This window comes from Pristiophorus japonicus, chromosome 17, assembly GCF_044704955.1.
Source record: "Pristiophorus japonicus isolate sPriJap1 chromosome 17, sPriJap1.hap1, whole genome shotgun sequence".
Lineage (NCBI taxonomy): Eukaryota > Metazoa > Chordata > Chondrichthyes > Pristiophoridae > Pristiophorus > Pristiophorus japonicus.
In genome coordinates this window covers 68514763-68540223 of record NC_091993.1, presented here as the reverse complement: position 1 = coordinate 68540223, position 25461 = coordinate 68514763, and the positions used below count along the sequence as shown (strand labels likewise).

The 25461-nt window shown below is 47.6% G+C and overlaps 1 protein-coding gene across 3 annotated transcripts in view; it reads right to left on the bottom strand.

Moving 5' to 3' along the window:
- Window positions 1-12795, bottom strand: part of LOC139227776 (AT-rich interactive domain-containing protein 2-like) — a 277411-nt gene extending 264616 nt beyond the window's left edge. Inside the window, exons 1-2 of one of the 3 annotated variants that reach the window (XM_070858808.1) lie at window positions 12738-12795; window positions 11110-11203 (exon numbers count right to left, since the gene is read on the bottom strand). In XM_070858808.1, the coding sequence (XP_070714909.1) occupies window positions 11110-11203; window positions 12738-12784 (141 nt within the window). In that variant the 5' untranslated portion in view covers window positions 12785-12795. Of the gene's footprint in view, window positions 1-11109; window positions 11204-12003; window positions 12714-12737 lie in introns of those variants that run through there. The other 2 variants (XM_070858807.1, XM_070858806.1) reach the window with 2 other exon arrangements.
- Between the last annotated feature and the right edge of the window lie 12666 nt (window positions 12796-25461).

Here is a 25461-nt window from a genome sequence, read left to right as displayed (position 1 = left end):
ACATTGTGCATGGTATGCTGCTGTCCTTATAAAGGATGTAATCTGACTTAGTGAGAAGTCCCATAGGAGATTGCTAGCTACTACATAAATGCAAGTCAAAGATGATAAACAAAACAAATTGCCCACTGAAGCTCATCCCTCCAGTACTCAGTGTCCCAGCCTAGAATCCTGCTGGATTTTGAGTGTTCTTAATGTTTTTTGCCTACACAGATTTCAATATTTATTTGAATTTACTTCTCCTTAATTTAAATGTATACGTTCTCTTGGCATACTTTCTTGGCTTAACTTAGAAGTCATATTTTGAGTTTACCTTATGTGTAACATTCAGTGAGGTCCCTTCCTATTCAAGCTCCTCTTTCACAATCTTGAACTGGGGTATACCCTTAAAATCACTCAGATTAAATGAGGCATTACAAGATCACAAGTTAGTTGAGGAAGGCTATTCGACCCATTTTAGTTCATCCATCAAGAAAGATCGTTTGGTCTCCCAATGCAGTACCCAATAATTCCAGGGTTTTTGCCTCCACTACTGTACCTGGAAGTAAAGATGAATTTCCTGACATCAGTTCTAAATTTGCCTTTAACTAATTTGAACTGGTGTCCCATTGCCCAGCTCTTGCAAGTTATCTTGAAATAATATTCTAAATCTATCTCTTCCCTATTGTTTACCATCTTAAGTACCTCAATAAGGTCACCTCTCAATCACAATTTTGAGGCTGAAAATGTCAAGTTTCTCTAATCTTTCCTCACACATCTAACTCAAAAACAAAGGTTGGTGACCAGAACTGGACACAGTATTCAAGATGTAATGTCAGCAGAGCACTATGTGGTGAGCTTGACTTAAGACTTCACTGCTTTGAGTACATATTTCAGTATTTTACTTGATTTGTTGACTGCTGCTCTGCAGCAGTTGATTAGTGTTATGTACGTAACCCTTTGTAACCTGCATCACACCTGACCACCAGAGGGCCAACCTGTTGGAGTCCCAAGGGATCCCACCTTGGGAGCACAGTATATAAGCATGCCACCCACGAGGTGCCTGCACTCTGGAATTGTAATAAAGGAGCCAAGGTCACACTTGCTCATTACACACAGTACTCTGTCTAACCATTTATGTGTAACAATTGGCGACGAAGTAACTAACAACCACATGAAAATGCAAAGAACAGTCGACATCCTGGAGAATTTCTCAGAAGGGGACAACTGGGAGGCCTTCGTGGAGAGACTCGACCAATGCTTTGTGGCTAACGAGCTAGAAGGGGCCGAGAACGCCACCAAACGAAGGGCGATCCTCCTGTCTGTGGGGCAACAACCTATGGCCTCATGAATCTCCTGGCCCCGGCAAAACCAACAAAGAAATCCTACGAAGAATTGTGTACGCTGGTCCAGGAGCACCTAAATCCTAAGGAAAGCGTTTTGATGGCGAGGTATCGGTTCTACACGTGTCAACGATCGGAGGGCCAGGAAGTGGCGAGCTGTGTCGCCGAACTAAGATGCCTCGCAGGACAGTGAGTTTGAGGGATTCCTAGAACAAATGCTCAGAGACTTTTTTGTACCGGGCATCGGACATGAGACAATCCTTCGTAAACTGTTGACTGTAGAAACTCCGAATCTGAGTAAAGCCATAACGATAGCCCAGGCATTCATGTCCACCAGCGACATCAAGCAGATTACGCAGAACAAAAGTTTCGGCCAGTACTGTGCGTAAAGTAACGTTGGTTTTGAGCAGAAATGTACATGGCAGAACGTACATGCTGGCTGCTGTAGCCTGACCTTAACTGACCCAGAGTTCGCCATCATCTATTAATGCGAGGCAGTTAACACCCTGTTGGCGCTGCGGTGGTGAGGAGGTGATCATCGGCCCCATCAATGCCGCTTTAAGTTGCAATGGTTGCAGAACAATGGAGACACCTCCAACAAATGTGCAGGCGAGCTAGAAACCCTGCAAACTACCACGTTGCAGAGGAAGATCGATCCACAGTGGATCAGACTGAATTGGAAACTCAGTGAGGAGGCAGAAGTGTACGGGGTACACACGTTCACGAAGAAATGCCCACCAATAATGTTGAAAGTTGAACTGAACGGCACTCCAGTATCTATGGAGCTGGACACGGGGGCAAGTCAGTCCATAATGAGTAAAAAGACTTTCAACAGACTGTGGGGAAAGAAGGCACACAGGCCCAAGCTCAACCCCATTCTCATCAAACTAAGGACTTACACCAAGGAACTAATCCCTATAATTGGCAGCGCTAAAGTCAAAGTTTCCTATGATGGAGCAGTACTCGAACTCCCGCTGCGGATTGTGCCGGGGATGGCCCACTTTGTTTGGCAGAAGCTGGCTGTGGAAAATCCGCTGGAACTGGGACAATATCCGAGCGCTTTCGTCAGTCGACGACTTCTCATGCACCCAGGTTCTAAGCAAGTTCCCGTCGTTATTCAAGCCAGGCATTGGAAGCTTCTCGGGGACGAAAGTGCAGATCCATACCGGTTCCCGGTACGCAACCCATCCATCACAAGGCTCGGGCGGTACCATACATGATGCGTGAAAAAGTGGAAATCGAGCTGGACAAGCTGCAACTCAAAGGCATCATCGCGCCGGTGGAATTCAACGACTGGGCTAGTCCGATTGTCCCAGTACTCAAGGAGGACGGTAAGATTAGAATTTGCGGGGACTATAAAGTAACGATTAACCGTTTTTCGCTGCAGGACCAGTACCTGCTACCCAAGGCAGACAACCTATTTACAACCCTGGCTGGAGGGAAGATGTGCACCAAGCAGGACCTGACCTCGGCCTACATGATGCAGGGGCTGGAGGAGTCTTCGAAAGGCCTCACCTGCATCAACACGCACAAAGGTCTGTTTATCTACAACCGGTGCCCGTTCAGGATTCGGTCGGCCGCACCAATCTTCCAGCGGAACATGGAGAGCCTGCTAAAGTCGGTTCCTTGTACAGTGGTCTTCCAGGACGACATATTGGTTACAGATCGGGACACCATGGAGCACTTGAAGAATCTGGAGGAGGTTCTTAGTCGGTTGGATCACGTGGGGCTCAAATTGAAATGCTCGAAGTGCGTTCACCTGGCACAGGACATCGAATTCTTAGGAAGGAGAATTGCTGCAGACGGTATTAGATCCACCGACGCCAAGACGGAGGCCATCAAGAATGCCGCGACCACAGAACATGACGGAGCTGCGGTCGCTCCTGGGACTCCTTAGCTATTTCGGTAATTTCCTAGCTGGGTTAAGCACCCTACTAGAACACCTACATGCACAAGGAAGACGACTGGGTATGGGGGAGTTCACAAAAGGCTGCCTTTAAGAAAGCCAGAAACTTGTGTTCTAACAAACTGCTTGTCCTGTATAACCCACGTAAACGATTAGTGTGATGCGTCGTCATACGGGGTCGGGTGTGTGTTACAACAGGCTAATGAATCGGGGATTTTGCAACCGGTTGCGTATGCATCCAGGAGTTTGTCCAAGGCCGAAAAGGCCTACAGCATGGTTGAAAAGGAGGCTCTGGCGTGCGTTTACGGGGTATAAAAAATGCACCACTACTTATTTGGCCTCAAAATCGAGCTTGAAATTGACCACAAGCTGCTCATAGCTATTCTCGGAGAGCAAAGGAATTAACACCAATGCCACTGCCCGCATCCAAAGATGGGCGTTCACGCTGTCGGCATACAACTATGTAATCCGCCACAGACTGGGCACAGAGAACTGCGCTGATGCTCTCAGTCGGCTACCATTGCCCACCACCGAGGTGGAAATGGCACAGCCAGCGGACTTGCTCATGGTCATGGAGGCATTTGAGAACGAAAAGTCCCCCGTTACGGACCTTGACCAGCCAGGATCCGGTACTATCCTTGGTAAAAAAAACTGTGTCCTCCATGGGAGCTGGTCCAGTGTCCCAGTGGAGATGCAGGAAACGATTAAGCCCTTCCACAGGCGCAAAGACAAGTTGGCCCTGCAGGCGGACTGTCTTTTGTGGGGCAATCGCGTGGTCTTGCCCAAGAAAGGCAGAGGCACATTTATTTGCGAACTGCACAACACCCACCCAGACATCGTAATGATGAAAGCCATAGCCAGATCTCACCGGTGGTGGCCTGGCATCGACTCAGATTTAGAGTCATGCGTGCGCCAGTGCAACACTTGCTCGCAGCTGAACAATGCACCCAGAGAGGCACCACTAAGTTTGTGGTCATGATCGAGGATCCATGTAGACTACGCGGGCCCATTCCTAGGCAAAATGTCTAGGACGCTTACTCAAAATGGATTGAATGTGCAATAATGTTTGTAAGCACATCCACGGCCACCATTGAAAGCCTACGAGCCATGTTTGCCACACACAAATTGCCTGATGTCCTAGTCAACGACAATGGGCCGTGCTTCACCAGTGCTGAATTCAAGGAATTCATGACCCGCAACGGGATCAAACATGTCACATCTGCCCCCTGCAAGCCCGCATCCAACGGCCAGGCAGAACAGGCAGTTCAGACCATCAAGCAAAGCTTGAAACGTGTCTCGGAAGGCTCCCTGCAGATCCGGTTGTCCCGAGTACTGCTCAGCTACCGCACCAGGCCCCACTCACTCACCAGGATTCCACCAGCTGAGCTGCTCATGAAAAGGGCACTTAAAACAAGGGTCACTCTTGTCCACCCTGATCTCCATGGTGACAAGAGATCACCAGGAATTAACACCAATGCCACTGCCCGCATCCAAAGATGGGCGCTCACGCTGTCGGCATACAACTATGTAATCCGCCACAGACTGGGCACAGAGAACTGCGCTGATGCTCTCAGTCGGCTACCATTGCCCACCACCGAGGTGGAAATGGCACAGCCAGCGGACTTGCTCATGGTCATGGAGGCATTTGAGAACGATTCGGCAGCAGAGTTTTGGGTGAGCTCAAGTTTATGGAGAGTGGAAGGTGGGAGGGCAGCCAAGAGTGTTGGAATAATCAAGTCTACAAATAACAAAAGGAATCGATGAGGGTTTCAGCAGTAGATGAGCTGAGGCAGATACGGAGTCAGGCGATGTTACGGAGTTGGAAGTATGTGGTCTTGGAGATGGAGTGGGTGTGTGTTCGGAAGCTCATCTCAGGGTCAAATACGACACCAAGGTTGTGAATGGTCTGGTTCAGGCTCAGGCAGAGGGATGTAGTCTGTGGCTAGGACCGAAGACAATGGGGCGAGAGAGGTGGTGATAAGATATAGCTGGGTGTCATCAGTACCCACATGTACACTGGTGATACCCAGCTCTACCTCACGACCACTTCTCTTGACCCCTCCAGCGTCTCCAAATTGTCTGACATCTAGTTCTGGTTGAGCAGAAATTTGCTCCAATTGAATATAAGGAAGACCGAAGCCATTGTTTTCAGCCCCCGCCACAAACTCCATTCCCTAGCGACTGACTCTATCCCTCTCCCCAACTTCTACCTGAGGTTGAACCAGACTGCTCGCAACCTTGGTGTCATATTTGACCCTGAAATGAGCTTCCGACCACATATCCGCTCCATCTCTAAGACCACCAATGAATCACTATGTTAAAAGCGCTATATAAATACAAGTTGTTGTTGTCAGCGTACGTGTGGAACCTGATGTGTTTTCGGATGATGTCGCCGAGGGATAGAATGGGAGGGGGGGGTAAAGGATAGACCCTTGGGGGATGCCAGAGGTATCGGTGGGTAAGGGGGAACAGAAGCCATTCTCTGGCTATCACTGGATAAATAAGAATGGAACCAGTCAAGTGCAGTCTCACCCAGTTAGACGACGGAGGAGAGGCATTGAAGGAGAATGATGTGGTTAACCGTATCAAAGGCTGTAGACAGGTCGAGAAGGACAAGGAAGGGTACTTTACCACGGTCAGTCAGATAGGATGTTATTTGTAACTTTGATAAGGGCTGTTTCAGTACTGTGGAGGCACAGAAACCTGATCGGAGAGGTTCAAACGGAGTTGCGGTTAAGATAGGCACAAATTTGGGAACCGACAGCACGTTCAAAGACTATGGAGATGGGGTGGTAGTTTGCAAGGACAGAGGGATCAAGTGTGGGTTTTTTATTTAAAGAGGGGTGATGATGGCAGATTTGAAGGGGAGGGGGACCATATCTGAGGAGAAGCAACCGTTAGCAATATAAGCTCACATTGGGGACAGGAAGGGACGTTGAGTGGTCAGCAGTTTGGTGGGAATAGGATCGAGGGAGCTGGAGGCGAATCTCATGGACAAGGTGAGCTTGGAGAGGGCATGAGGGGAGATAGGAAAGAAACTAGAGAAAGATGAGAGTTCAGGGCTAGGGCAGGGGAAACCTTAGGGGTAGTTTGGCCTGGCGGGCTAGGTGAAGGGAGGGAAGTGGCAGAGATAGCTGAACTGATGGTCTCAATCTTAGTAACAAAGATGACCATAAACTCCTTGCACTTGTTGGAGGTGAGGGTGGAAGAGGCAGGGGAGAGAGATTTAAGAAGATGGCTTGTAGTGGAGAAGAGAATCCAGGGATTATCTTTGTATTCCAGGCTGGAATAATGAGCAGCTTTGGCAGAGAGCAGGACCCGATTGTGCTTTATGAGGTCCCGCCAGATCTGGCGATGCATAGTTAAACCAGCTGTCTGCCATAAACGTTCAAGTCTGCATCCCCAGGACTGAAGGGAGCGAAGTGAGAGCCGTAGAGGGAAGGACCAGGGTGAGAGAGAGTAATTGTTTTAATGGGGACTAGGACATCAAAGGTGGAGGTTAGGGTGTGTTTGATCAGATCGGTAGCTGCAGAAATGAATTTAAAAGTGCAGTTGTACGTGACTTGGGGGAAGAGTTATTTCTAGGGCAGACAGAAGGAAACGGAGTTGGGATGGGGAAGGGGAATGTGGGTGGAGAGCAATACAATCAAGTGATCAGAGATGGCCTTATCTGTGATTGACACAATGGGAATAGCTAAGCCACGTGAGATGGCAAGGTCGAGTGGGCAGAGGAGTTTATATGGAGGGAGAGATTAAGGGAGGATAGGAGGGCAGTGAACTCAGAGGAGAGCATGATGCATTGACATGGAGGTTGAAATCACCGAGGATGAGAAGTCATTTGAATCATCCATGAACCCTGTGCTCACTGACCTATATTGGCTCCCGGTTAAGCGATGCCTTGATTTCAAAATTCTCATCCTTGTTTTCAAATCCCTCCATGGCTCCTCCAACTCCAGCCCCTCACCCTCACACCCACCCTCCCGCCCCCGCCCCAAGAGATGTCTGCGCTCCTCTAATTCTGCCCATGAGTATCCCAATTATAATCGCTCGACCATTGGTGGCCGTGCCTTCTGTTGCCTAGGCCCTAAGCTCTGGAAGGTGGAGAGATTTAAGCTCTGCCTAAATCTCTCCACCTTTTTCCTCCTTCAAGACACTAGTTAAAACCTACCTCTCTTTGACCAAGCTTTTGGTCACCTATCCTAATTTCTCCTATGTAGCTCGGTGTCAGATTTTTTTGTCTCATAATACTCCTGTGAAGCACCTTGGGACGTTTCACTACATTAAAGGCGCTATATAAATACAAGTTGTTGTTGTTGAATCTCCACTGCACTGAGCTAATCTAGTAACCTTTCGTGCGTAACTGCTTTTTGGAGGTGCACACATCACAGGGCTTTGAACTATCCATCTGGAATGTCACTTCCTCAAACAACTAGTAAATAAATCTGAAATTGCCCTGTCCATGGGCTTGGCTGGTAAATTCACTGCCTGGGAGGGACGGGGGGGGGGGGGGGAGAAATAGTGAGCCTTACAGACCACACTCAGTTCCTGCTTTGTCCTGGCTTAGCTGACATCAACTAGGACAATAGTGGGAACACAACAGAGGGCCACAATGACCCGAGCATGGGAAAGGGAACAAAAATCAATCAGGGTTCCCACACCTGATTGTCGCACAACTATCCACACTGGCAAGTATGCCTGTACAGACGTCAGGTTAGAACAGAATCAGACTCAGTTCCATTGCTCCCACAGTCTCAACCCAGGCCATGAAGAATAGCTACTTGGGCAAATTACCTGAGGGCTGCCATTGCCCAAGAGACCATTGGACCAACGCAGACACAATGGGCCGAAATGGCCTCCTTCCGTACTGCAAATTTCTATGATTCTATGAACACAATGCAGAGCCAATCAGAAAGTTCAGGAGAGGAGGGGAAGGGAGAACCATTTTTTTTAAATGCTCTCAAATGTACAGAGGTGTAGCTTGGAGATTTGCTATGTGCAATCAGAAATGTAAGTTGGGAATGTGAGCAACGGGAGAGGAATACTGCCCATGAAAGCGCATTTTTTCTGTTAACTTACAAAACAAATTGATGATAACCAACCCAATAGGGCCCCACGGTAATACCATTAACACATTCGCTTATACCTAGTCCTGACCCCATGTCCTCCCTACCCTTGTATCAATAAAAATATGAACAACTTTCACCAATTATGTTCTCACCATAAAAATCTGTCGCAAACTCAACATTTTTCATTTAGGTATCTGTCATGGGGAACATCAAAATTATAAATGTATCAAAAAAATGGCCGAAAGAGGCTCCCACAGGATAAAGGAGGAAATTTCTAGGAGGAGAGGAAAAAAGCCTCCAGAACACCAACTAGTAGTATATGTTGGGGTGACCAATTGATCTACCTAGTTCATTGTCTTAATACATGGCTCCAGATGGTAGCATAAGTTCATGACTTTAAATCGTATTCAATGATTAGTCAATGGTTTTGCCTAAGGAAATAGCACATACAAGATCAAATATTTTTTTTGAACACTGCATCAAAGTACCTAAGTTACCAAGTTATATAACCCCCAAAAACAAAAGATGAATAGGGCTTCCTCCTTCCAGTTACAGTACTTTGGAAAATACAGGGCCAATTTATTCAAGCTGAATAAGTTAGTCGTACTACATCTGCTTTGACCCATTGATATAGTTAAAGTGCTTGGCATCATTACCTCTGAAGTTATTTCTCATCTACATCATGCCCCTCGGTGATATTATTTCAAGACATAACGGAAGGTTGATGACACCCAGCTCTACCTCGCCACTACTTCTTTCTCTCTACCGCTCCATCGGCTTTGTGTTGTCAGCCTATTTGCCCAACATCCAGTCCGGGATGAGCAGAAATTTATTTCAATTAAATAATGGAAATACCAATGCCGTCGTCTTCAGCCCCTTGCCACAAACTCTGTTCCTTCGCCACCGATTCCATCCCCCTCCCTGGCCACTGTTGCAGGCTGAACCAAATTGTTTGCAACCTTGGCATCCTATTTGACCCAGAGTTAAGCTTCCAACCCCACATCCTCTTCATCACAAAGGCACCTTTAACGATGCCCGTCTCCTCATCTGCTGCTAAATGCCTCATCCATACTGGTGTTTGGCGGCTGTGCCTTCAGCTGCTGAAGCGCTAAGTTCCAGAATTCCCTCCCTAAATCTTTGCCACTCTTTCCTCCTTTAAGACTCTCCTTAAAACCTACCTCTTTTCAGCTCCCCTAATATCACTTTCTGTGGCTTGCACTCCTCTGAAGCACCTTGCGACATTTTACTATGTTAAAGGCGCTATATAAATGCAAGTTGTTGTTTGTTACCTCCAGGCTTGATATTTCAATGCTCTCTTCTATCCTCCATAAACTTGAGCTCATCCAAAACTCTGCTGCCCGTATGCTGACTGGCATCAAGTCTCACTCATTCATCACCCCTGTGCTCGCTGACCTACATTGCTTCCTGGTCCACCAATACCTCAAATTTAAAATTCTTACCCTTGTGTTCAAAACACTCCATATCTCTAATCTCCTCCAGCCCTACAACTCTGCTATACAACATGCACTGCAACCGAAGCAAGAAAAAAAAACTGCCACAGGCTAAAATAAGTGATTGGAGTTTGTTCAATACTAAGTTACCCACTCCCAACTAGGCTATTTTTAAAAATCTAATTTCGCTTTCTTTCCCCCCTCCCCCCACCCCACAAACCCAAGCTTGATTTTTTTTAAGAATTTGGGGAACGGGTCACGCAATTTTATGGCAATTACTATACCAAATAAATTCATTTAATGACATTTCTAGAAAGAAATTGTATCAGGGCATTTTAACGAGTAGTATTTTTCCAACGAATATATGAGTGAGGGTGCAACACTTGGCTGTTCAACTTACAATTATCTAAATATTCAACATATGATCTGTAAACATTATTAACCAAACTCTAAAGTGCAAAGAAAATCCCTTTCAAAAGTCCGATATGTCTTTTGTAAATTCTTATTTCAATTTATGTTGATTGAGGCCTCCACAAGGCCTAGCTAGGCATGAAGCCTAACAACTCAATTTTTGTTAAACAAATACACGCGAGCTATTCCCTTTAAGAGTAGAGTTTAACTACAGCAGGCGGTCGGATTGCAGACTCTCACGAATCCTCGCTGCACTGCTCTCCCTCTTGCTCACATTATTGATGTTACACAGTCGCTAATTTTCAGTTTCATTCACTCGCTCCCTCACTCACTCTGACTGGGGAACGGGGCAGGCCTTAAAGGGCTCACACAAGTTGGTTTATTTCGCAAAAACAGATAATCTTTCAAATAAATCTTATGAATCATCTTCTAAAAAGGCTCAACTGTAGCTTTTCTTAAGGTAACGTTTAACAACCTTCCTTTTAATATTTTTATATGTATATATATATCATGGACAGTACACGTCCAGTTCACGGAAACAAAATTGGAAGTCAGCCTTTAAAAATAACTATTGAAAATTTATATTTATTTTCCTTACACTTTAACAACTATATATAAAAAATAATTATTGGGGAATCTAAAAGTTTGGTCAGCAGAAAATGTTCGGTAAAAATATGTGAATCCTCAGATCCAGCCACATACAGGTTTGTGTCAGAGACCCAAGGGGTCCTGAATCTAGTTTCTCTCAACAATGGAAGCTATTTGTAAAAAATATTAAAACTCACACCAACCAATGTTTTATTTTCTTTAAAACAAATACAAGTCCGTGCCAGCAGTAAACAAAACGTACACGCAAAGGGTCTGTTAAGAAACAAGGATTCCTTTCAATTGGTGGAGCGTGAAATATTAACTTTTTAATTTAAAAAGGCATAATTATTATTGTATAAAAATATTACCTTGGCGAATCCCCCGAGTGAAGTGACTCTGCTGTATAAAGCACTCAAATCCAACTCTCTCCCTCCGATTATTGGGATCTTTCTAAAGGATGTCCTAAAAACATTAAAAATAAGACTCAGCTACACACAATTTTTAAAGGTTTTTTCTAAAAAAAAGTAATTCTTAAAAAGGTAAGTAGCACTTTAAAACACAAACGCATGGTTCCCACTCAAAGTTTGGAATAAATGAGATATAAAACATGGGAATATAAAAATGTTTTGTTTTTTGTTGTAAATACTGAATGATGCACTCAAAGCTAGTCAGATTCTGGTGCTAAATCCAGTCACCTAAAAAAAATTAAATTCCCAATAGCTTTGAATTAAAAAGGTGAAAAAGGTTTTTAAAAATTCAAAGGAAAGTATTTCTAAAGTTCTACTTCCCTCCCACACACAGTGATGGAGAAGCCCCCCCCCTTCAACCTGACAGATAACAACAGCAACACGCTGGGCAAGAGGATTTTAAAACTGCAATTCGAATAATTCCTTTTCTTTTAAAAGAGTGGAAATAAAAATTAAAGAAAAATACTTCCTTGCCAATAATTGCTGCTGGCACATGGTGGTGAAAGGTGGCGAGAATGGCAGCTAATGTTCAAGCCTCTCCGCTCAAGTCCCCTCACTATTTAAAAAAAAGTTTAAGCGAACATATGTCAACCTTTACAATAAAATAATTCTCATTCCCTGTCGCTTTTGATGGCTGTTCTAACACCGAATGACAGGATAAAGCCTTTGAAGGCCGCTGAATAAAAATACCACACATCTCATCCCTCCCTTGTATTATTTCCAAATGGTAAATTCATGTCCCCCCCCCTGATTAAAAGTTGTATTTATTTTCTGGTGAAAATATATTTTTTTTACCCTTTACTCCTGTGAAAGTGCCGCAGCTCATCCAGGAAACTCCTGCCAGTCCTCAAACCGCCGCTTTTACTCGGAGTTTTAGCCATAATAATCCCTCTCTCTCACACACACACACACACACACAAAATATTCCCCAAATAAATAATACAAAAACAAAAAAAGGTCAGAGCCAGAGAACCCCGGAGATAAATCAATCCTTATTTTGTAGGATCATATATATAATATATATATTTTACAGTTTCTTCTTGCTCATCTCCGGAGAGTCGAGCGCCGGAGCCATCGCCGGCCACGACGGGGGAATGAAAGCAAGAGATTGGGAGGAGGAGGGTGAGCGGAAAAAAAAGGCTTGGCCGAGAGCAGAGCCCGGTAAATGGCACGGCAGCCGGAGCGCCGGGAGGCTGAGAAGCAGCTCGGTGCCGCTGGATTGACCGAGGAGGGATTTTTTCCGCCGCTCTCCTATAACAATCCTGGCAGCCTGTGAGGGGGGAGGTGAGATTTTAATCTCCTCATCACCGTCTCTCGCCTGCTTTTTTTCTCTCAAAGGGCCGGGGGTTTTGGCAGGAGTTCGGTTCGTTTCTCTCCATCGGACTCCGGTGGGGTTTTTTTTTTGTTAAATTTATAGATATATTTTTTTCGAAAAAAAACGAATTTTAATTTTTTTCAAATTTTTTTTCTCTACACTCTCTCTCCGTCTTCCCTCACAGACAATGAAAACCGAGCGGCCGAGCAATTACCCGCCAGAGGGGGGGTCCTGCAATTCCGCAAAACAGCCCGCCGCCATGCCTGCCGACCTGCCCCGAGGCAGGCTGGGAGTTGGAGTCCGCAGCCCCACCGTCGGCCGCTGGGGGACGGGAGCCAGGCCGACGTGCGAAGACTACGACGCCCAGGGCGCGCTGCGCCAGCTCCGTGTGATCCTCTCGCCGCCAGAGGCGCCGTTGCAAATCACAGCGCAGGCGCCGGAATGCGCGTGGGGCCCGTCGGGAGGCGTAGTTCGTGTACCGCGGAGGCGAGGTTAAAGGAGCGCCGAGTGATAGCGGAGGTGCGCGAGCATTCGTCAGGTTGTAGTTCTCGCGGCCTCTGCAGCCCAACTGACAGAAAGAAACGGACCGGCGTGACGAACTACAAGCACCGGCAGGCACCGCGCGCGGCCGGTTTTATTTTTGTCAAAGCCTCAAAATGGCGACGCGCAGGGAGGTGGAGTGTCGGGTTGTGCTCAGGAGCTAAGTATTTCACTCAGAACTGGTTGAATTTTATTGCTAAATGTTTCCACCCGGAGGGTGGTGCGGTGGGTCTGGGACTCACTGCCTGAACTCACCACATTTAAAAAGTACTTGGATGGGCACTTGTAACCTGCAGGGCTACGGATCTAGCGCTGGAAAGTGGGATTAGGCTGGACAGCTCTTTGTCGGCTGGCATGGACACGATGCGCCGATTGGCCTCCTTCCGTGCCGTGAATTTCTATGAAATCGCAAATGTTCCCGTTGGAAGTCGGGCTCCTGCCGTCTCCCTAAATGTGCAGGTAGATCATCATCATAGGCAGTCCCTCGGAGTCGAGGAAGACTTGCTTCCACTCTAAAATTGAGTTCTCAGGTGACTGAACAGTCCAATGCGGGAATTACAGTCTCTATCACAGGTGGGACAGGCAGTTGTTGAAGGAAAGGGTGGGTGGGGAGTCTGGTTTGCCGCACGCTCCTTCTGCTGTCTGCGCTTGATTCCTGTACGCTCTCATTAACGAGACTCGAGGTGCTCAGCGCCCTCCCGGATGCTCTTCCTCCACGTAGGGCGGTCTTTGGCCATGGACTCCCAGGTGTAGGTGGGGATGTTGCACTTTATCAAGGAGGCTTTGAGGGTGTCCTTGAAACGTTTCCTCTGCCCACCTGGGGCTCGCTTGACGTGTTGGAGGTCCGAGTAGAGCGCTTGCTTTGAGAGTTTCGCGTAAGGTATGCGGACGATGTTGCCTGCCCAACAAAGCTGATCGAGCGTGGTCAATGCTTCGATGCTGGGGATGTTGGCCTGAGCGAGAACACTGACGTTGGTGCGTCTATCCTGCCAATGGATTTGCAGGATCTTGTGAAGGCGCGCTGGTGACACTTCTCCAGCGTTTTGAGGTGTCTGCTGTATCATCATCATAGGCAGTCCCTCAAAATCGAGGAAGACGTGCTTCCACTCCAAAAGTGAGTTCTTAGGTGAATGAACAGTCTAATTCGGGAATTATAATCTCTGTCACAGGTGGGACAGGCAGTCATTGGAGGGAAGGGTGGGTGGGGAGCCTGGTTTGCCACACGCTCCTTCCGCTGCCTGTGCTTGATTTCTGCATACTCTCGGCGACAAGACTCGAGGTGCTCAGCGCCCTCCTGGATGCTCTTCCTCCACTTAAGGTGGTCTTTGGCCAGGGACTCCCAGGTGTAGGTGGGGATGTTGCACTTTATCAAGGAGGCTTTGAGGGTGTCCTTGAAACGTTTCCTCTGCCCACTTGGGGCTCGCTTGCCGTGTAGTAGTTCCAAGTAGAGCGCTTGCTTTGGGAGTCTTGTGTCCGGCATGCCAGACATAAATGTGGCCCGCCCAACAGAGCTGGTCGAGTACAGTCAGTGCTTCGATGCTGGGGATGTTGGCCTGATCAAGAACACTGACGTTGATGTGTTTGTCCTCTCCGGGGATTTGCAGGATCCTGCTGTATATAGTGCACGTCTCTGAGCCATATAGGCGGGCAGGTATCACTCCCGCCCTGTAGACCATAAGCTTGGTGCCGGATTTGAGGTCCTGTTCTTCAAACACACTCTTCCTCAGGCGACCGAAGGCTGCGCTGGCACACTGAAGGTTGGACCTCGTCGTCAATGTCTGCTCTTGCTGACAGGCTCCCGAAGTATGGAAAATGGTCCACGTTGTCCAAGGCCTTGTCGTGAATTTTGATGATCGGGGGGGGGGGGCAGTGCTGTGTGGCGGGGTCAGGTTGGTAACCTTTATCTTACAGATGTTTAGCAGAAGGCCCATGCTCTCGTACGCTTCGGTGAAGGTGTTGATGATGGCTTGGAGTTCGGCCTCCGAGTGTGCACAGATGTAAGCGTCGTCTGCGTACTGTAGTTCAATGACAGAGGATGTGACGGCCTTGATTCTGGCCTAGAGGCAGTGGAGGTTGAACAGATTCCCATTTGTTCTATAATTTAGCTCCACTCCAGCAGTGAGCATGCTAAGGGTGAGAATAGTGCAGTTGACACCTCCTGGTGCTGGGTTTACTGGGATATTTGGGTAATAATTTACAACAGGATAAAGTGCTGTTAATTTGCAGGCATTGAGCACAGTTGGTTGTGTTGTTTATTTGTAAACATTGTATACGTTTACATCTCTTAATCTCCATCCCACCCCTTTAAATGTAGTGCCTGATATCTTCCAGTTCTGACGAAAGTTCATCGACCTTTAACGTTAACTCTGTTTCTTTCTTATCAGATGCCGAATATTTCCAGCATTTTCTGTTTTTATTTCACATTTCCAGCATCTGCAGTATTTTGCTTTTGTATAAACGCATATATGCTGGGTTGTTAAGAGTGTGTATATTTCTGTTTTTATTTATTGTGTGTGTTTGTGTGTGTGTATACATACATACATACATACATATATAATATATTGTGTGTGTGTGTGAGCCAATTGTACTGAGAAACTAATTTTAATGGGGTTTGACACAATTGTTAAATTTATCACATGTCCCAGTGATTTGTGTATTTGGAGCCTTGCTATTATTTCTGTGAGCTCCCTGCACAATATGTAGAATTGTAGTATTAAACTCTGTTCTGTGAAAGTTAACGAGACAGCATCACTTGAGAGTCATACTCTGATTTCTTGCCATTGCTAATATTAAACTTAACCACTTTTAGATAAATTTGACATCTTGTGCATCAGAATGATATTGGCCACTTGCTCATTCTGGCACTCATCTGGAATGTCATCTCTTTGTTTTGTTTGGATTGACAATGATAAAGTGGCTGTGCGCTGCGTAACGCTGAAGAGGCAAAGCAGAGGACACCGTTTTATAATTTCCTTGTTTACATTCTTGAAATCCTGATTCCCACACAGTGGAAGGAAATTATTTTTTAAAGATGTAAGGGCACACTCAATCGAACTATTATATTTGTGTAGCTGAAAGTAACAACTTTGTCAAATTATTTATAATAGAATAAGGAATTCAGCAGCGACTTTCAGATGAGATGTTAAACCGGTAGCTTGGCACTTTTATTATGTACAGAGAGTTGTCCCAGGAAACATTCATCCCTTAATCAACATTACCAAATTAGATTAAGTGGTCATATTTCTCCTTGCTGTTTATGAGCAAATTGGCTGCCGCTGGGAGGTATGTATAATCAGATGTGGTCAGTGGTTGGATTGGGAATGTTGGTATTCACGGATAAGGAGCCAGGTAAAACTCGGTGAAAGGTCAAAAGTTATGAGCAATGTGATCGTGAGAAAGTGATAGATCCGCATAGGCATAATAACCCAAGAAGAGTTTGTGACCTGGTAATGCAATCATGTGGATTTAACTGGAATTTTCTACATTTAGTTTATAGACTAATTTTTTAAAAGAAAACAAAATAGAAGAGGGAAAAGAGAGGTGTACAGAGAAGATGTGATTCAGAAGAATGAGAATACTGGGTACATCTTATATTTATGCAGTAAGCTTAGGGAGGGATGTCAGAGCACATGAGTGGAACACTTTTTGCACACAGTCCCTGTGGGCAGGGGTGTAGCACAATTAGCATCCATCAGCATTGGAGTAAATTCTTTGATGCTTCAGATCAATTGTATTTCCACTGTCACATCTCTTTGCTAATTGTACTAGTTTCAATAGTATACCAGTGTTAACTCTGCATCATAATCGTAGAATTTATTTTAAAAACAACTTGACAAAGATCCCAAAGAGCAAGGCGAAAGAAAATATTGCTCCACTCGCAGGAAAAGTGACTCTAATTAACAGGAAATGCTTCACAAATGCATAATTATTGTTCCATATGGCTACTCGTTAAATATATGAATTTTATACCAGCGTCATGTTGAAAATAATATTTTGGCATTCAGGCATATATGATTAATTTGAGACATTACATATGGTAAGTGTAGCGTGCTTGGGAGGAACAAGTGACTTTGGATCTATTGGCCCCAAGTTTCCACATGATTTGCTCCTGATTTTTAGGAGCAACTGGTGGAGAACGGAGTATCTGAGAAATCGGAATTCTCCACATTTAAATTTTCTGCAGTTCTAGTCAGGTAGAACAGTTTCACTTTTGAACAGAATTTTTTTTTCAAAAGGGGGTGTGTCCGGCCACTGACGCCTGATTTGAAAGTTTCCACAGTGAAAACGTACTCCAAACTAACTTAGAATGGAGCAAGTGAAGATTTTTGTAGGCTTGAAAAAACCTTGTCTACACATTAAAAAATCAGGCGCAGGTTACAAATTAGGCGTCCGGAACGAGGTGATGGGGGGGAGGGGAGGGAAGTCATTACATTCTACAATAAATCCTTAGTTATACTTATACAAATATACAAATAAATCCAACCTGAATAAACATTTATAAGCAAAGAAAAGATTAAATAAACCATGTTCCTACCTGTGTGAAAGTGCTTCAGGCAGGCCTTTCAGGCAGCGGTTTGCCGTCGGGACCGACCAACGGCAGGGGGAGGCAGAGAGAAGGCTGCAGGAAGCCTCATTGCTTGAGGCAGCCGTTCCCGACGGCGGGGGGGGGGGGGGAGGCAGGGAGAAGGCTACAGGAAGCCTCATTACTTGAGGCAGCCGTTCCCGACGGCAGGGAGGAGGCAGGGAGAAGGCTGCAGGAAGCCTCATTGCTTGAAGCAGTCGTTCCCGACGGCAGGGGGGGGGTGGAGGCAGGGAGAAGGCTGCAGGAAGCCTCATTACTTGAGGCAGCCGTTCCCGACGGACGGCGGGGGAGAAAGCTGCAAGAAGCCTCAGTGCTGATCATGGAAGGGCAATGTGGTTTTATTAAAAAATTTTAAAAATTGAACAGCTACAAAGAATTTGAATAGTCTCAAACAAGTGCATGTGTCCCGTTTATCACAGTCTATCTTTAATTACAGAGTGCACTCCCTCACCCTCACACACAGAAATATCAAGAAAATTAAAATACAAGCCTTTGCAAGGGTTCAATAAACAAATTTTCACTTTTTCTGCAGCACTTTTTAAAATGGCCGAGTGCCAATGTTTCCTTCAGACTGCGCGTGCGCGAACGTTCCAACGCGCACGCACGGGGTTGCCGGCACGAAAAAACTCATTTAAATTGTACCCGCCCCCTCCTACTTACAAAATCGGCGCGAGTGGTAGGCTCCGCCCTCTGGGCGCCGCGCCAAGCAGACATCGAGCTGCAAAGCGCTCGAGAATAGCGTGGTTTTTTTCCGGCGCCGTTTTCGGCGCGAGAAACGGGCACCCAACTCGGAGGGGCGCCTGTTTTGCCGCGTGTGGAAACTTGGGGCCATAGTTTCCAAAGCTCTCCATCACTGGAGTTTTCCTTGCACCCATGTCTGGGCCCATTGTAGGCTAATCGATAGAGATTGATTGCCATAATTAGTCAACAACTCGATTATCATTATTATGTGACTACGAGGATGGTAGAAGGCAAACTAGATGCAGTCTTTTTTTCGTTTATTAATCCTATGTTCTTATCTATGAAGCACCCAACCCCACCCGTGTTATGGGTTTTATTCAAACATAGGGTGTTTTATTCAAACATTGCAGACCATGGGAAAGTCATTGGATCTACCAACAAATACAATAGATGCAATTTTGATCAAGGAACCATTCTGGAATGAAGGAAATAAATGTCCTGAATTCTTGGGCATTGCTAAGTCCTCAAAATGTAGCAATTGGGGCTCCTCTGCACATTTGTACTCGAGCTGCTGTTCTTTGCCAGAAGCATTAAGATGTGTGTAGTGGTGGTGGTGGTAGTGGGGGGGGGGGGGGAGGGGGGATGCAAGAGTGTAAATTATGGGAAGATGAATTTACCTTTTTGAAAGCAGATATGAACGATTAGATGGTAATCAAGAAAAATAGCAAATACTGAGGTCAACTATGACGAATGCATCAAGCTCAGTGCTGGTGAAAACGATAACTGCCAAAATCCAATAAAAAAAATGTTCCCATAAATCACAGGAGGACGAAGGCTCAACAGGAGCCCATAAGTCAACAGACACAGATTATGATCCCAATGCTTGATTAAGACCTTTAAAAGATGATTCAAATAAAAGTAACCCTCTAGAATCTTTGAAGGCAAAAATCATTTTGGGTGGAGGTAGCATTTACAGTGTACAGTACACAAATTCTGCTGCACTCTTGTTATTAAGGAGTCAGCAAATACCTGTTGTAAAACAATATAAACTGAAAATTAAAATGAGGACTGTCAGAGGTGCCGTCTTTCAGATGAGACATTAAACGTTGGGGAAATCTTGTTACAACTGTACAGGGCAGTGGTGAGACCACACCTGGAGTACTGCGTACAGTTTTGGTCTCCTTATTTAAGGAGGGATATACTTACATTGGAACGAGTTCAGCGAAGGTTCACTAGGCTGATTATTGGGATGAAGGGGTTGTCTTATGAGGAAAGGTTGAGCAGGTTGGGCCTATACTCATTGGAGTTCAGAAGAATGAGAGGTGATCTTATTGAAAAATACAAGGTTCTGAGGGGGCTTGACAGGATAGAAGCAGAGAGGCTGTTTCCCCTCATGGGAGAATCTAGAACTAGGGGTCATCGTTTCAAAATAAGGGGCTGCCCATTTAAGACGGAGATGAGGAGGAATTTCTTCTTCTCAGAGGGTTGTGAATCTTTGGAATTCTCTTCCCCAGACTGCTGTGGAGACTGAGTCATTGAATATATTCAAGGCTGAGATAGACAGATTCTTGAACTATAGGGGTGTCGAAGGTTATGGGGAACAGGCAGGAAAATGGAGTTGATCAGCCATGATTTTATTAAATGGCGGAGCAGGCTCGAGGGGCCTTATGGCCTACTCCTGCTCCTATTTCTTATGTTCTAAACCAAGGTCCTCTCTGCTTTCCGAGGTGAACGTAAAATATTCCATGACACTATTTCATAGGATTACATAGGACATACGGCACAGAAACAGGCCATTCGGCCCAACCAGTCCAGCATTTTTGCTCCGCTCGAGCCTCATCTTTCCGCATCTAAATCTATCCACATAACCCTCTATTCCCTGTTCCCTCATATGCTTGACTAGCCTCCCCTTAAATGCATCGATACTATTTGCTTCAACCACTCCCTGTAGTAGTGAGTTCCACATACTCGCTACTCTTTGGGTAAAGAAATTTCTTCTGAATTCCCTATTGGATTTCTTGCTGACTATCTTATGGCCTCTATTTATATTCTTCGCCACTATTTAGCTACTCTATCAAAAAATTTCACAATTTTACAGACCTCTTGGGTCACTCCTCAGCCTTTTTTCAAGAGAAAAGAGACCCAGCTTGTTCATCCTTTCCTCATATGTATACCCTCTCATTCCTGGTATCATCCTTGTAAATCTTCTCTGCACCCTCTCCCGTGCCTCTATATCCTTTTTTATAATATGACGACCAGAACTGTACACAGTACTCTTAAGTATGACCTAACCAAGGTTCGATACAGGTTTAGCATAACTGCTACTTTTCAATTCTATCCCTCTAGAAATAAACCCTAATGTTTGGTTTGCTTTTTTTATGGCCTTGCTAACCTGTGTCGCAACTTTTAGCGATTTGTGTATTTGTATACCGAGATCCCTTTGTTCCTCTACCCTAGCTAGACTCACCCTCCAAGTAATAAGTGACCTCCCTATTCTTCCTACTAAAATGTAATACCTCGCATTTATCTGTGTTCAACTTTATTTGCCAATTATATGCCCATTCTGCAAGTTTCGAAGAAGAGCAGGTTGGCCAATACTTATCCTTCTAAAACAGATTATCTGGTTATCACATTATTGTTTGTGGGATCTTGCCTTCCACAAATTGGCTACCGTATTTCCTACATTACAACAGTGATTACACTTCAAAAATACTTCATTGGCTGTAAACCATTTTGGGGTTTCCTGAGGTCATGAAAGGCGTTTTATAAATGCAAGTCTTCTATCCAAATGTAGCCAGAGCATCTCCAGCAATGGCTTCTCTTCTTCCCCCCACCCCCAACTATCACCTCTGTGGTCCTCCAAAATCTATCATTGGCCATCCTCTTTTTCATCTACCTTGGATAAAAGCTGATTATTAATGCCTCAGCCATACAACTATTGCGTAGTCAGCAAGAAGTGGGCTGATGGCTCGGAGCATACATACCAGAAAGTTATTAGATTTGATCCCCTCTTTCCCCCCCCCCCCCACTTCAGCATCTCAGGGTTAGGAAGAGGAAAGTTGGCCAGGTTTCCCGCTGTTACTCACTATCTAAGTGATCTCTTGCTGGGAGTGCACCTATCGGGCTCTCCGGTGAGAATTCACTCAGACTATAATTCTCTCTGACCTAATAGCCTGCTGACTTTTATCTGGGGTTACAGGTCAATGAAGGCCACTTGGGTGACATAATGGAGGGTAGGGTGTCTGGCACCTATTGAACTGTGTCCCAGGTAGTGCCAGGGCCTGAAAGACAGGCTCGTTATATCTTTGAGGATATAACGAGCATGGTGGATAGAGGTGTACCGATGGATGTGTGTATTTAGATTTCCAAAAGGTATTCGATAAGGTGCCACGCAAAAGGTTACTGCAGAAGATAAAGGTACGCGGAGTCAGAGGAAATGTATTAGCATGGATAGAGAATTGGCTGGCGAACAGAAAGCAGAGAGTTGGGATAAATGGGTCCTTTTCGGGTTGGAAATCAGTGGTTAGTAGTGTGCCACAGGGATCCGTGCTGGGACCACAACTGTTTACAATATACATAGATGACTTGGAAGAGGGGACAGTGTAACAAAATTTGCAGATGACACAAAGATTAGTGGTAAAGCAGGTTGTGTAGAGGACACAGAGGCTGCAAAGAGATTTAGATAGGTTAAGCGAATGGGCTAAAGTTTGGCAGATGGAATGCAATGTCGGAAAGTGTGAGGTCATCCACCTTGGGGAAAAAAAACAGGAAAAGGGAATGTTATTTGAATGGGGAGAACTTACAACATGCTGCGGTGCAGAGGGACCTGCGGGTCCTTGCGCATGAACTCTTTTTGGGAGCGAACAAAAAAACGTTAAACCGTGCCCTCCCGATCTGGGGGAAACACCAACCATTTACAAGGCCCTTTTTTTTGGGGGCACAGAATCATATTTTCCTCCAAGTGCCCCCTATAAAAGGGGGAGGGGGACACTAAAAGCACCAGCAATTAAAACAAATTAACTTAAAGATATAAAATCAAATTAAAATTTGGTTGCCGGGCGTGATGATGCACTCCAGTCCCTCCGGTGCCCACCTCGCGCGGAAGGCCGCGAGCGTACCGGTGGATACCGCGTACTCCATCTCCAAGCACACCCTGGACCGGATGTAGGCGCGGAAGAGAGGCAGGCAGTCTGGCTGAACGACCCCCTCGACCACCCGTTGCCTGGACCGGCTGATGGCACCCTTGGCCGTGCCCAGGAGCAGTCCTACGAGGAGGCCCTCGGACCTGCCCGCTCCTCTCCGCACAGGGTGCCCGAAGATCAGGAGTGTGGGACTGAAGTGCAGCCAGAATTTCAGGAGCAGCCCCTTTAAATAACAAAACAGGGGCTGCAACCTCGTGCACTCAATAAAAACATGGAACACGGACTCTTCAAGACCGCAGAAATTGCAGGCGGCCTGGGAGCCCGTGAACCGGCTTAAAAATTTATTGCACGGCACTGCTCCGTGCACCACCCTCCAGGCCAAGTCCCCGATAAATAGTGGGAGGACCCCCGCGTAGAGTGCCCTCCATCGGGGACCGCCGCCTCCTCCGGACGGCAAGATGGTGCGCCATGGCGTGTCCGGACGGCAGGCGAGGATGGCAAATTTGAGAGTGTGCAGGAGCAGCCTGCACAGGAAACCCCTCCGCACGGAACTGAAAGGCACGGAGGGGATTTCCCCGAGGCGGCTCAAGTTGTGAGGCGCCGGCCCCCGAGGGAGGTTCCGGGGTTTGGCGCCGATGAGGAATTCCGTCCGGACGGGGGTCAGTTCGGACGGGATCTCCCCACGTGCTTGAGCCTCCTCGATGCACCTAACGGAGTCGGGGCCCAGAGCTCTTTTTAGCGAGTCGATGGCATTAGCCGCGCGGCGGACGTTGGCAGAATTTAGGCGCCGCGCCAGCGTGTCTGGCGCCATCCAGCCCGCTCCTCCGCCATCGAACAGGTCCCTGACCCTGGTCACCTCACCAGCCACAGCCCTCTCGTCCGACCGCCACCCAAAACCTCGGTCGTGGAGGTACGGACTCCCGAGCAGCTGCTCCTGCAGGACGGCCGCCACTCCAGCCGGTGGAGAGCTGCGCTTGGTGGAGACTTTGTTCCAGACCCTGATGAGTTCCTTGTAAAAGACAGGCAGCTCCCGGACGGCGGTCCTGACGCCCCCCACACTCACAAACAGGAGCTGCGTGTCGTAGTTGAGGCCGTGCTGCTGGCGGAAGAAATACATCGCCAGAGCACGCCACCTAGGAGGGGGCTCGACGTAAAGGTATCTGCAGGGTCTGAAGACGGAAAGTCGCGAGCTGGGCGCTGACGCACACCAACGACTGACCGCCCTCCCTAAGCGGGAGACTCAAGACCGCGGCAGAGACCCAGTGCTTCCTGTTGTTCCAGAAGAAGTCCACCAGCTTCTTCTGTATCTTGGCGACAAACGCAGGGGGAGGGGTCAAAGTGACCAGCCGGCACCACAACATGGCGGCCACCAGCTGGTTTATGACTTGCGCTCGACCCCTGTAGGACAGCACTCGGAGCAGTCCTGTCCAGCGCCCTAGGCGAGCGGCGACCTTGGCCTCCAGCTCCTGCCAGTTCACCGGCCAGGCTTCCTCGTCGGGGCTAAGGTAGACTCCCAGATAGAGGAGATGGGTCGTGCTCCAGGCAAAAGGCCTGAGCTCCTCCGGCAGGGAGTCCACCCGCCACTGACACAACACGAGTCCAGAACATTTCTCCCAGTTGATTCTGGCGGAGGATGCGGCCGAGTAAATCTCCTGGCACTCGCGCATCCTCCGCAGGTCAGCGGGATCCTCTACCGCGAGGAGCACGTCATCGGCGTAAGCCGAGAGGACGACCTCCACTCCCGGCCCTTGCAGAGCCAGTCCCGTCAACCTCGTCCGCAGGAGGCGCAGGAAAGGCTCCACGCAGACGGCGTATAACTGGCCGGACATGGGGCATCCCTGGCGCACCCTTCTCCCAAAGCGAAGGGGTGCCGTCAAGGATCCGTTAACCTTAATCAGACACTCCGCGGCAGCGTACAAAAGTCGAATCCGGGCGACGAAATGCGTCCCAAACCCGAAAGCGCGCAGAGTTCCGAACAGATAGTCGTGATCCACCCTGTCGAACGCCTTCTCTTGGTCGAGGGATAGGAAGGCGACCGACAGACCAGCCTCCTGGGAGTAATGGATGAGGTCCCGGACCAGATGGATGTTCTAGTGGATTGTCCGGCCCGGGACCGTGTAGGACTGGTCGGGGTGTATCATGTGGTCCAGCACGGCGCCAAGGCGAGCAGACATCGCCCTGGCGAAGATTTTGTAGTCCGTGCTGAGGAGGGAGACCGGGCACCAGTTCTTAAGGAGGCGGAGATCGCCCTTCTTAGGCAGCAGGACGATGACTGCCCTGCGCCAAGAGAGGGGCATCTCCCCGGTCGCCAGACTTTCCCCCAGGACCCGCGCGTAGTCGCCCCCCCAGGACGTCCCAGAACGGCCTGTGGAACTCCACGGTCAGCCCGTCCAGCCCCGGGGCTTTTCCCCTCTAGAGCCGGTCGAGGGCGCCGGTCAGCTCCGCCAGGCTTAGCGGAGCTTCCAGATTTTCGGCAGGTCCTCCCACAAAACTCTACGCGCTTCCTCGCTGGGCGGCTCCGGAGAGAACAGGGCCCCGTCGTCGGCCAGCAGCGTCAAGAGCTGCTTACGGACACCCTGTTTTTTTCCAGTGAGTAGAAGAAGGGGGAGCCACGGTCCAGATCCCGCAGGAACCGGATCCGCGACCTCACGAACGCGCCTCAGGTCCCGACGAGCTGCAGGTCCTTCAGCGCGGCCTTCTTCGCTTCGTACACCGTCCGCAGGGCCGGGTCCCCGACGACTTGACCGAGACGGGACTCCAGGTCGAGCACCTCTTTTTCTAGGCGCCCGACCCTGGCTGCCCGCCTCTTGGTCGACCCCCTTGCGTACTCTTGACAGAAGACGCGGACGTGAGCCTTGCCCACGTCCCACCATAGCCTCAAGGAGGGGAAGCCCCCCTGCTTCCTTCTCCAGTCGGCCCAGAAACGACGGAACGAGTCCTGGAACCGCACGTCCTCCAACAGCTGGTTGTTAAAATGCCAGTACGCGGACCCC